The sequence below is a fragment of the Thermobia domestica genome, chromosome 3, assembly GCF_964235325.1.
Source record: "Thermobia domestica chromosome 3, izTheDome1.hap1.1, whole genome shotgun sequence".
Taxonomy (NCBI): domain Eukaryota; kingdom Metazoa; phylum Arthropoda; class Insecta; order Zygentoma; family Lepismatidae; genus Thermobia; species Thermobia domestica.
In genome coordinates, this window is record NC_137456.1 from 152,617,613 (window position 1) to 152,630,591 (window position 12,979).

General features: G+C 34.0%; 1 protein-coding gene across 1 annotated transcript in view; it reads right to left on the reverse strand.

Moving 5' to 3' along the window:
* Positions 1-2,309: 2,309 nt before the first annotated feature.
* Positions 2,310-12,979, reverse strand: part of Roc1a (Regulator of cullins 1a) — a 38,175-nt gene continuing 27,505 nt past the window's right edge. The window contains exon 5 of the mRNA XM_081751896.1: positions 2,310-2,661. Coding sequence (XP_081608022.1) covers positions 2,649-2,661 — 13 coding nt within the window. The 3' untranslated portion in view covers positions 2,310-2,648. The remainder of the gene's footprint in view (positions 2,662-12,979) is intronic.

The window sequence follows — 12,979 nt, forward strand, 5'->3', positions numbered from 1 at the left end:
TACCACTTTGTTCATTTCATTCATTTCTCATCATTGTCTCCTTTAGCCTAACCGGCATATTCGTGGGACGTAAAACTGAAATATTTGACTTTATTTTTAAGATTTCCTCATAGCATCTTTTGCTCCGAGAGAACAAGAGGTAGACTATGCTATACAAGAACTACAAAATTAGAATGTGTATATGTGCCAAAAAGAATAAAAGAAATGAAGTAATACTAGAAATCCTATTCTAAAAATACACCGATCACACTTATTTTCTGTAAGTTGGTCACCTAAGTTGGCCATTTTTCAATGGAACCGATTGTGGCCAATATAGACAGGTTTCACTGTACTTCATTTTGAGAAAACTAATTTAAACATACATCAACTTTGAGAGTCGATACTACTGATTTGTTTATCATTATACTATGTAACTTTCACACAATTTCTGCTTTTGATTTGTCCTTTGTGATTTTTCATTTAAAAGAAGTTCTTTTGTGCCTTCAGATAATACTGCAGCTTTTCTTCTAGCCTTGTCAGGGATGCTTCTGTCCATATTTGATAACACAAGAAATCTTACTTATTCTTGCCTCAAGTGGACAATGAATCAGTTCTAATAGAAGATGACGTGTCCATAAATTTTATACCAGGAGGATGGAAGAAGTTACAGGTTGTCAGTTCTATTTCGTTTCACTGAATTGCAGTTCTTGTCTTTGGGTGTGATTTCCTAATGTTCCCTTGTACTTACATTCAAAAACAAATTTCTGTTACAGCTCTTGAGCGAAGCAGATTTCCCTGTTGTATGGTAATAGGATAATGTGTTGCATGCAAAACCAGCAGATGGCAAGAATTATCATCTGCTGTACATGCGATTCCTGGGCGAAAAGTATTTAAGTACACAACTTGGACAACCTATTTTCCCTAAAGACGGAACTACAGCATTAATATGCAATTTTGGAACTAATTTCCTGCCTTCTTTAGTTATACATTCCCTGCCAACTTCCAATTTCCAGGTATTACTTGATCAATCGTCACGCAGATAATACAATTCCTACGTCACTTGTCAATAGCTTTTAAGTTTTCTTTTGCTCCTGGTTTTTTTATTTTTTTTTATTTTAGTAGAGTTTAGCGTCCCTTTCAGCAGCGAGGCTACTTAAGACGTGGATCTACTGCTTAATGTGGAATCCGAACCACATGAGGTCATGCTGGGAATGTGTGTGTGTGTTGACGAAGTTGCCAGATTGGAACAAAGGTGCTAAACCAGTAGTATTAGAAATTACTTCAACACGCTCTTCTAATCTGTTATTATTTGTCCTTCAAAGAGTTTTCCTAATGTGAGCGGGTTTTTAAATAACACGGTGATATTTTGTCGAACGGCAACTATTCTCTCTACGATACTCAACAACCACATGTTTGGAAATTAACATAAACACATTAGAAGATTCTATTACAGATATATATAAAAGCAAAATAATCATATGTATGTTAATTTCCATTAAGTGTCTCATTCTTCGTGAGGCGTATTCTGAATGGTGTTTCCGTGGCTTGCAGTACAAACTTGAGCTGAATAAGAATAAACACGATTGTAGATGAGTGTGACAAATTTTACTTTACCTTTTGCTCTGTTATCTCTCAAATAAAAATCAAAGAAAACATTAAATAAGTGAGTTTATATTCAATGTGATATTAAAATAGTTTTAATAACGGTACGCACATGGAATGCTACTTTCATCCTGTATTGGCTGAAAGTACCAAATTCAAGTAATTTTAAAACTGATTATTTCAGAATTAACTAGAACTACTTTATTATTAATTATTATTATTATTATTATTATTATTATTATTATTGATAGACTATACCTTTACGGAATGCTAGAGCTAAGTTGTCACAAAGAAAACGAAGTCCCGAAAGCCCTAGTTTCTTTCAAGGAAATGAGTCTGGTATAAAATTTATTTTTACTTTTATTCGTTTTACACATATTGATGCAAAATAACTCGAAACACGAAACAATTAAAATATCAGTGGTAAGCTTGATACGCTCCCTCGATTACGTGCTTACCTAATCACTGTATTCCTAATACAACCATTCGCCCTGCTTCCAATTTTAATTTCTGAAAATATGAACTGTTCTGCATAGGCTTGCACACAATTACAGAGAGTAAAGTTTAAAAAAGACGAAGGAAACACAAAACAAAGTCGAAATAGTAAAGCAATAATGTTTAAAAGATTTAGTGCACATTGTACACGAAAAATGAATACAATCTAATCTAAACATACTCTTTTCTTTGACCCAGTAGGAAATGAATTATTCAAATAACTAAACAGTAAGTACTTTCACAAATTTTATTTAATAAATTTAAAACCAGAAACTTGTCTTGTGACAAGGAGAATATATACAATATGGTTTTGTTCCATTCCACATACTACTTTTGCATAAAGGCAAGCGTTTCCAAATAACAAAATACTGAGTCTGTGTGAATAATATTTTTTTTAAAAAAAATGCAATATACATAACAGTTTATTATAGATACTTTTCATTTATATAGTAGCGTTTTGGCTAGTGAACGAACTTATACAAACAATTTCTTAGATTAAGTAAATTTTTAATGTAAAAAAGTTTGTTGTAACAGATAATCCAATCTGGGTTTTTAAGACGTGAGTGTAGAGTTCAATGGCCATACCTAAAACGAAAGAAAATTATATGATTAATTAACATGTTATGTCGAAAATATATTTATTTATTCCCAAGATTTATCTGCTTACATTACGAAACTAGTAAATATTATTATAACAACATACACCGTGATACACTTAAAAAAAAAAAAAAAAAAAAAAAAAAAAAAAACTCGGAAAGATTTTTCAAAACAGTTCATTATACCTGGACGTCCAGTTCATTATACCTGGACCAGAAGTTCAACAAGAGTTTTAAAAATCTACCACGTAACTTCTAATCCAGCAGCTAGGAAAGTCCTGTTGGGAGTTTGAGAGCCAGAAGGTTTGTTTGTTTTACCGAGTTCTACTATCTTTAGTGTTTAAAAAATAATTGGTCACATGTTCTGAATCATGGTCATTATTGCGCAATGGCCGCCATCTTAAATATTCCTTTCGTATTCACTACATTTTTCTTAAATACATCTAGCTCAAGCTGTAATTGTCGCAAAGTTATCAGTTATACCTCGTTCGATTTGCAATAGTATAGGCTTTTAGGTGACGTTATTCACTTGTCAGTAATACACACAAGAGGGAAGTAAAGGAGGGAAATTTTGAAAATTTCCCTCAAAATTTTCCCTTTTACCGATTTTTTGCTATTGTTATATGGCAACGCTGAGTTCTAGGCAAGAAAAAAAATTGCATACATTTCCTGTAATGTGATAAATATATGCTGAAAGTTTTGTCTTGATTGGTTCACTAGCAGAGGAGTAATAAAATATTTTGTATTTTATGATTTTTGTCGCTCTAACAATCTTTGGATTTAATGAAAATACTTTTGTCACATAGAAAAACCTCCAGTTCAGACTGTAATTGCCGCAGAGGTACAAATAATATTTCGTTTTATAATTTGTTTTATTAGAGTAATAAATGGTGTGGTGATACAGTTGACCTGGAAAAATCTGAATTAGATTTTGAACAGTCATGACCAAAGCAATGGGAAAAGTTCCTTTACGAATTAATACTCTCATTCTGTAAATCATCAAGTACTCAACGTAGACGTGATACCTTATTTCAGATATCCTATTTCTTAATACACAATGGCTTCAGAAAAACACCGTTACATGTCACTAATGCTCAAGCAATACACCATTTAAGTAGATCCAAAACTCTCAACACCATGTTGAATCGTCAAGGGCTATGCTGCAGTTATGATGATGTACTACGTCAAGATCAAATGCTAGCAAACAGGACTATTATTAGGGCTAAAGGACACCGTGTTCCCATACTTCCATCAATAAAACCCAACATTCCTGTTCGAGGTGTTATGGACAATTTCGACAGAGAAAAAGCTACATTTTCAGGAATGCATGGAACACAACGTCTCGTTAGAAGAACCTGATAGTCCAGAGAGATACCTGGGAACGTTTGGCATTGATGTCACTTCACGAACTCTCACTAAAGATATAGATGCCCAAAAACTATTGTACTACACAAAGCCAAAAACAAGGTGCACTATCCTCAGTACTTTCGTTCCTAGCAATGATCTAAAAAATATGTAATGAAATAGAACAGCCAGGCAGAAATTTAGATCTCATATGGTTTCTTTCAAGATTTCTTAAAAAATCCAACGTACCTCAATTAGATTTTCCTCAGGAAGTTGAGATTTCCTCTAGAAACGCTTTTATGAGTGCACTGTCTGAACATTCATCTCACAGGACCATTACGGGATATATTCCAATACTACTCTATCCTGCAACTCAGTATGACTCTATTTATACAACAATGTGTAATTTCCAAGATATCTTGCACCAGTTAAATGTCGAAGAGAGTTCACTGTGGTGTGACGAAGTCGTATATCATATATCATATAGCTATAGGTGTGTGTGGTATATCATATAGCTAAAAAAATTCAGCTTCTTCAACCCGAAAAGTTTTCCAACATATTTCTTGGTCTTGGAGGATTTCGTCTTCAGAAAGTCGTGCTTGCATGTATTGGTCTATACCTCAAGATCAGTGGAGCTTTGGAAATTCTTGTTCAAACTGAAACCATGGGTCCACACACTGCTGAAAGCGCTTTAAAAGGAAACCACTATAGCAGGGGAGTTAGAGCAACAGGAATGCTTTGTGAAGTAATGGAAACACTGGAGTGGAAGGCGTTCATGGAACAGATCAACATAACTAAATACTCCGAATTGTTCTCAATAGTAAAACGCATACAGTTATCAGTGTATGAAGAACAAAGTTTATCTAAAGAAACTAAATGTGCTGTCGAAAATCTGAGTGCCATCAGAATGGACTTTGAGAAATTTAGAGAAAGTGGAGCACAAAAAAAATGAAATGTCTGCTTATTGGGATCAGTTTATCCCCACACTTGCTCCTCTTCTCCGAGACTTAATTCGAGCGGACAGAGAAAATAACTGGGATTTGCATGTGTGCAGCCTAAGAGAGTGTTTGCCACTTTTCTTTTCATTTGACAGAACAAATTATGCACGGTGGTGCACTCTATATTACCACGATTGCTTAAAACTAGAACAAGAACATCCTCTGATCTATAATGAGTTTAAGAACGGTCATTTCACAATTCAACATAGTAACAATAGATTTAGCAGCGTTGCATTGGATCAAGCACTAGAGCAACACTACAATAAGCCAGCCAAGGGATCTGGAGGCATAATCGGAGTAACCAGACGAAAAGAAGCCGTGACAAAACACGATCTTATCAAACATGAGAAAGAAAATATAACATATTTTTTGAGACGGTTTTGTGGCCTTAATGAAGACGATGAATATGCTCTTCATAATGAGTTTTCGAAGTCTTTAACAATTCAAGAGCAGCAAAATATTTCAGAGATGATAACTCTTGTGCTTAAGAGAGGAAATCCCTTTTCGAAAGTTGATAGTTGTGGAATTTCTAACATTATAAGTGGAACAAAACTTGATCAAGTAATAGCTGAGTACTTACTCTCTGTACAAGGAAAAGGAGATACTAGCTACAAAAACTTCGTTCAAGAAGGCTTATTGACAAATCCAAAGGTATTCTAGATCCCATACATAAACAATTTCCAAAGACAAAGAAACACATATCTGCAACCGAGACGGCACTCCAAGAAACAAATAATGCTATTCGGTTCATAGAAATAGCATGTTCAAGAAATTTCGATATTGAGACACTACTAAAATACGAGCTTACATCTACATCGTATTATCTAACAGATGATGGGTTTTAAAGAAAGAAGATAAAGCACAACTCAGCAAAGAACTTGAAAAACACTTTTTAAATAAGAATGATGTAGTTAGTCATCTACCAACGCAGGAAACGAGAGCAGCAATGGTGATTGACTTTATGGTGTACGCGCGAAAAGTCTATGTCAAACGACTTATGTGTAAGACGTTTGGAGACTACTTTGACTATTTGTGAAAAATATTTTTAAAACTCTTCGAAGGTTGTTTGCGCACTGATATAGTATTTGACTTGTATCAAGATAAAAGTATCAAAAACTGGGAGCGACTGAGGCGACAAAAAAATGTTGATCCTATTGATGTGATTCCTAGTAACCCAAATGCACCCCTTCCTGTCGACATGGATACTTTTTGGGCTTCAAGCCAGAACAAAGCACGTTTGCAAGAACTCTTCATTGAGTGGATTGACGATCAAGGAAATTCTATAAAATCTTTGTATTTGGGAGGAGGTCACAAACATAACCCAAAGCTATGCCTGAAATTAACCGAAGGATCTGTTAGTTTGGTACCAGATCTTTACTGTGAATGTGAGGAAGCTGATAATAGAATCATGAAACAAATCCAACACATGGTCGAAACCGATGCCATTGAAAGAGTTATGATTGCCTCAGTAGATACAGATGTTATGATTTCCGCACTATATCATTTCAAAAGGACTTATAAAAAATGTGCCCTAAAAGAACTGTGGGTTGTCAAAGACACACGACCATCTATGAGGTACATACCACTTCACAAAATGACGGAGAACATGGACGACACACTTTTATATGTTCTTCCTGCTGTTCACAGTTTAACTGGTTGCGATACCACAAGTAAGGCTGGGACAAAACTTATGGCACTTGAAACAGCAATGACATCAGGAACCCTGTTGAACAATTTTGGGGTTGCTCCCTTGGGTGAAGGAATGATACAAAATGCCGAGCTTTTTATCGCAAAAAAAACTGGTTTCATCAAAAACAAACTGTGATATAGTACGATTTGAACAATACCACAAAGCAAAAGCTATAAACTTTTCTCAACTATGTCCACCATCATAAACTATAGTCTTTCATATATAGCGTGAATATCTTCAGTGCTACATATGGATGACTGCTGGATGAAGCCCAACCACTGAATCCACTAGAGTATGGTTACATAGAAGAAGCAGGATATCTTAAGCCAATAATAACGACTGGATATTCCAGACCTCCTGAATTTGTCTCTCCTTGTATGTGCAAGACATATGCAAAAGTTAATGTTTGTCCTTGCAGAGTGAAACAAATAGGCCTACCGTGTTGTCCATTCTGTAAATGTAAAGTGAAGAATATGTATGTAAATGTGGGATGAAAGTGTCAGTTTATCAGACATTTGTGGACTATTATGTAAGAATAATAATAAATTGTTGTTTGAAAATATCATTTGATATCAAATTTGAAACACATTTCTTAATTACGAAACATGAAATGTTACGATTTATTAAAAATCTATGTCTTCACTTGTGAATTAAATATTGGGTATTAATGTTTAGTGAATTTCTAGTAGTTCCACTTCTATCTTTTAGTGTTTCCACATCATTAAAGGAGAATATTTCGTGTAAATTTTTATATTTATTTCCCTTATACTTCCTGGTCATAAGTTATAATGGCACATATGTTAGATTAATCCACACCATTTATTACTCTAATAAAACAAATTATAAAACGAAATATTATTTCTACCTTTGCGGCAATTACAGTCTGAACTGGAGGTCTTTCTATGTGACAAAAGTACTTTCATTAAATCCAAAGATTGTTCGAGCTCAAAAATCATAAAATAAAAAATATTTTATTACTCCTCTGCTAGTGAACCAATCAAGACAAAACTTTCAGCATATATTTACCACATTACAGGAAATGTATGCAATTTTTCTTTCTCGTCTAGAACCCAGCGTTGCCATATAACAATAGCAAAAAATCGGTAAAAGGGAAAATTTCCCTCCTTTACTTCCCTCTTGTGTGTATTACTGACAAGTAAATAACGTCACCTAAAAGCCTATACTATTGCAAATCGAACGAAGTATAACTGATAACTTTGCGATAATTACAGCTTGAGCTAGATGTATTTAAGAAAAATGTAGTGAATACGAAAGGAATATTCAAGATGGCGGCCATTGCGCAATAATGACCATGATTCAGAACATGTGACCAATTATTTTTTAAACACTAAAGATAGTAGAACTCGGTAAAACAAACAAACCTTCTGGCTCTCAAACTCCCAACAGGACTCTCCTAGCTGCTGGACTATTCAAAGGAAAACCAATTTTCAATTATCTTCAATGAGCTCTTTCATCTTCCTCGGTTGGTAATTTAGCAGTTGAGAATGTCCAATTCTTATAGGAACGAACCTATATTATTATTTATCATGTTCCTGTATCTCTACGTTTTAGAAATATAAATCTGTACCAAAACATTTTTCCCATAATCTATGCTCAGCAACCATGCGAAGAAGGTGTGCTTATTTTTACATTCCAGTTTTTCGAGTTGTGAATATGGATATAAAAAAATGGAGCAAGGTTGTGGTATTCGATATTTTTTTTATGTTTATTGTACTGCACAATTTTTCGGTCTTGGTGACTGTAGAGGAGAAACAAGATGTTTAGAAAGAAGAATGTTTTAAATGAGAGGACAATATTTCGTTGGACACCGTGCTAATGGTTTTTCTAGAGGTTCTCTAGCTTCCTCTCTTCATTCCACTATTTCAATCACCACCACCACCGTCTCCCTTAGCCTCGATGCATAATCGTAGGACGTAAAACTAAAAATTGTATTTCAATATTTCGTTGTCATAAAGCGTTTGTCGAAGATCGCTTTCTTGAGAAATGTACCCAGAGAAGAATTTAGGAAGACTGTTCTTACATGGCAAGAAAGAGTGCATCTGTATATCAACAGTACGACAGTTACTTGAATAAGAACCAGAAATGAAATAATATCCAAACCGCAAACTTAACAACTAATTAAACGTATAGAAAAAATATTAAAACTAAACACAATATTAACTTGGATATTTTCCTGTAGTGATAATCAATTTTCTCTTTAAATTTCTCATCTACACTTCTGGCAAGATACTCGAATTGCCATTCATCAGGTTGATTTTTGTGCTTAAACTGTGAATATGTTTGGCTATTAACATACTCGTGTTTAGCACTTCAATGGTGATACGAAAATTGAAAGAATCTACATACTCCAGTACTATAACAAAGAAAGTATTCTATGAGAATGTTTTATGTGCAATACTTCTATTTCCTATTTATATATAACATAAAAGAGTATAATTTAAGCCAATATTAATAAACATATTCTATTTACAGGTTAACTTTACTCAGTTTCTAGAACAAAGTCGAAAAATTTGTTAAAGCACTACTGTGTTAACTATTGTTAACAACGTTTAAAAAGATCTATGAAATATTAAAATTAGAGGCATCAAAAACTTTTGATCATGTATGTACAGCTATTTCATATATAGTGTATAGATAGAATGTGAAGAAAACTTTCAAATACGAAAACAACTTAGAAATAGAATTCAAGGATGTATGACGTCCGAGTTGTTTTGTAGTAAAAGCCAGTGAAAGTACTTCCTCTTTCATATAAATACCTCCCAAAATTTACTGTCGGGGAGAAGCGAAAAAGAAAGGGACGAAGAAGCTACAGAGAAAACACTGTCGATAGCTACGGATGAAACATGAAGGACTTCTGGCTGACGAGATTTGAGAATTATCCGTTCTCGATTTATTTCATGTAAGTTTACCTTTTCTTTATGTTGAATTTGTACTTGAAATGACAATGTATTTTATCAGTTCTCATGGAGGTCTCCTGATAGGCCAATTCATGCTACCAGATCCTTCAGATCTTGGTGAAGCTTTATTTAATTTTGCAATTATTGATAGCAGACATTTAGTGTACTAAGTTCTGACAATATTCAAATACCATGTCTGCAACTTCTGTAATATTTGATTTGTCATTCAATAAATCTGTATCTATTTGAAATTTCATTTATTAAGCATTTGAAAAACCTAAGATTAAAACAATGGACCACTATACTACCAATATCAGGTTTCTACCAATATCAAGTCAATAACTCTCTTTAGAATATCAATATTTAAAGTTAACCGCTACCTTTTAGAAACCTTAATTAAGAAAACATTTCTTTTCGAAACCGATACACTACTACTTCAGAGTAGAGAGTAAATTTACTCATAAAACGAGTATCTATGTTTAAATTCCTGTAGAACAAGAATTCCTTGCCTAACCTAACCTGAACTACCTCACAGTCTACTCTATCATTAGGTAATGAGTTGAATTACGCATCTACATTGTTGTATGGTTGCTTTGTGGCGTTGTTCGGAAATACGAACACCACTAACAGTTGTTTTGAGACATCCTTTACAGATGTTTGTCCTTATTATTGAAGGAAGAAAACAAATTCCATCTAATCTTGTTTATGATGTTTCATACGCTTTGAGCTTCTTGCCAAGAAGAAAATGATGTTATCAGCAACTATTGGTTCATATAAATGAAAAAGTTCGTGAACTGAAGTGGTTAAGATTACCTTTACAAGAAAGAAAAAAAAAAAAAAAACTTGTGATTTGTCAATAAAATTATACGGAATCTTGAAGAAAGAATGATGGTCTTCCATAGAGCTGCCGAGCAGGAGTGATGAGACTTATGTGGTTAAATGATATACTGTTTTGTTTAGTAACACAAATAATATATTGAGCAGCAGTGTGGCTTAGTGGTAGAGTGCTTACCTCTGGTCCAATCCCCGACCAAGTAAGTTCGTGGTGGACAACATTGTGTCCGTGAGTTTTCTCGGGGTACTCCTGTTTCATCCCACTTTCTCATTCCACCAATTCTTCCATCATCATTCACTTGCTTTAATCATCGTCTCCCTTAGCCCAAGGAGTGTATCATGGGACGTTAAAACTAACATATTTCAAATAATATATTCAGTGAAAAAACAAATGCAGCACTACCAGAATCCCCTCTTCTGTGACATGTTTCTGTGAGTGCACTATTCACAGCATGATATACCTCCAGATGATGATAATCAATTTCACACCAGACCGTGTCAGGCATGTCTAGCTTAACAGTGCTAATTGCCTTAGTTGATTCCTGCTTTCAGGCGGTTGTATTATTGATTTTAACACGATATACAATGATGTAAAATTGGTGCTTCTTGGACAAACATACTGATATGCAACATGCTTTTTGTCAAAGTATAGTGGATTCTGGTAGCATTGCATTTGCTTTCCCAGTGAATAAACTATCTGAGTTGTCTAACAAAACGGTGCATCATTCAACCAGCCATGTGCCAGCACTCCTGCGCAGCAGTCCTATGAAATCCACCATTCTTTCTCGAAGACTTTGTATTTTATTATAACCATATCTGTATCTTGATGTGTTTATTAAGATTAGCCTGGTCAAAATTTAATTTTGGCTCTATCACGACAATATGGGAAAGTTTCGAAAACAACTCTTTCTGTTTGTGACTTAAATATGAACTATACCTACTTATAAACAACAAGTTCCAATTTTCATATAAAGGTAATTTTAGTCACAATACAAAAACACTCCATGAACCAACAATCTTTCGCAACAGTTTTCTGTTTGGTGGGCAGACGACTAAAACGCGGAAATAGCAAAACCTAGTGTAAGGTGTGAGTATGTATACATACATATTAAATATTAAGAACAAGGATCTTTTTGTGAAACAACTTGGCGCCCTGTTAACCGAAGAAAAAGCATTCTTGACTTCCAAAATTATGAGATGTAAAAGAGCTCACTGAAAACCATCTGAAATTGTCATTTGGAGCGGAAAAGTGAGTGATTAAAGACTTCTCATATGTTCAGCAAATACGAAGTATGAAATACTAATAATTTTCCTCAAAGTGGAGAGTATTTTAAATGACACCGTATAGCATATATACATCTAGTCCACATATCAACTACCAGATCGTACTAGAGTAAAAACATAACATACCTATTATAGTCTTAGAATGGAAAAAGAAACACATCACTGTCAATTGCACAACATTATATGCGTTTAAAAAAAAGAAAAGAAAAAAGTCCGAAGATGAGACATATAGGGCGGCTCAAAAGTAGGTATACCCACTGAATTGATCAAGTATACCATTGGAACATTTTAATACACATTTTTCTGAAAAGAACAAAATGAATTATTTAATAATTATACGATTTTTGTTACAGTTTCAAGGACCTAACGTCCTCTTCATCTGTCTTTTCTCAATGTCTGATGAAGGGGACGTTAGGTCCTTGAAACTGTAACAATTTAAAATGTTATTGTTATTGTGATTATCCAGAACCATGGAGTATATTTATACCATTGTAGTTTATCGGTTTATCTGCTTCGGCTCTTCCGAGCTTAAGATATAAATAAAAACACATTAAGAACAAATAATAAAGAAAGTACGTCTACCTGATGGATAACAATAAGAGATTATATAAAATGCAATGAGCTGATCAGTATGGTACTGTATACTTTTGGGCCACCCTGTATTAATCTAGATTTCATTGAGCTGAACAAAATAATATGGGTGAGTCTAAAGCCATATGGTTAGTTTTCGAGATTTTTTTTTTTTTTTTTTTTTTTTGTAAATTAAAAAACTGATGCTGTATGATAATCATGCCATCTATAGAGATGAAACTGATACTGAAATACACGTTAATCAACCTTTTCATTTGTATTCGTACTAGCAACATGAATACAGTATAGTTGTTAAGGATAATCTTAAGAAACAGCCCAAAATTATGATAACACTTAATATTGTCCAAAGATAAGGCATACATGAATCGACAGATCACAGACTGAACAAAATGACATAACACGCTTAGAGAGTAAATTCTCATGCGCAGTTTACGAGAAAATCGAGAAAACAACATTTTTATGACATTAAAGTCTGTCGTCCATAGTCAATCTGATGCAGTTGATAACTGTTATTCTACTGGAACACATGATTTATTTATGTACTATATATGAGAAATATACACTGTTAAGTAATACTTTATCTGTTGTTTGTTTTCACCTAACATGACATATACTCCTAACCATAACGCACATACTCCTTGCATAGTT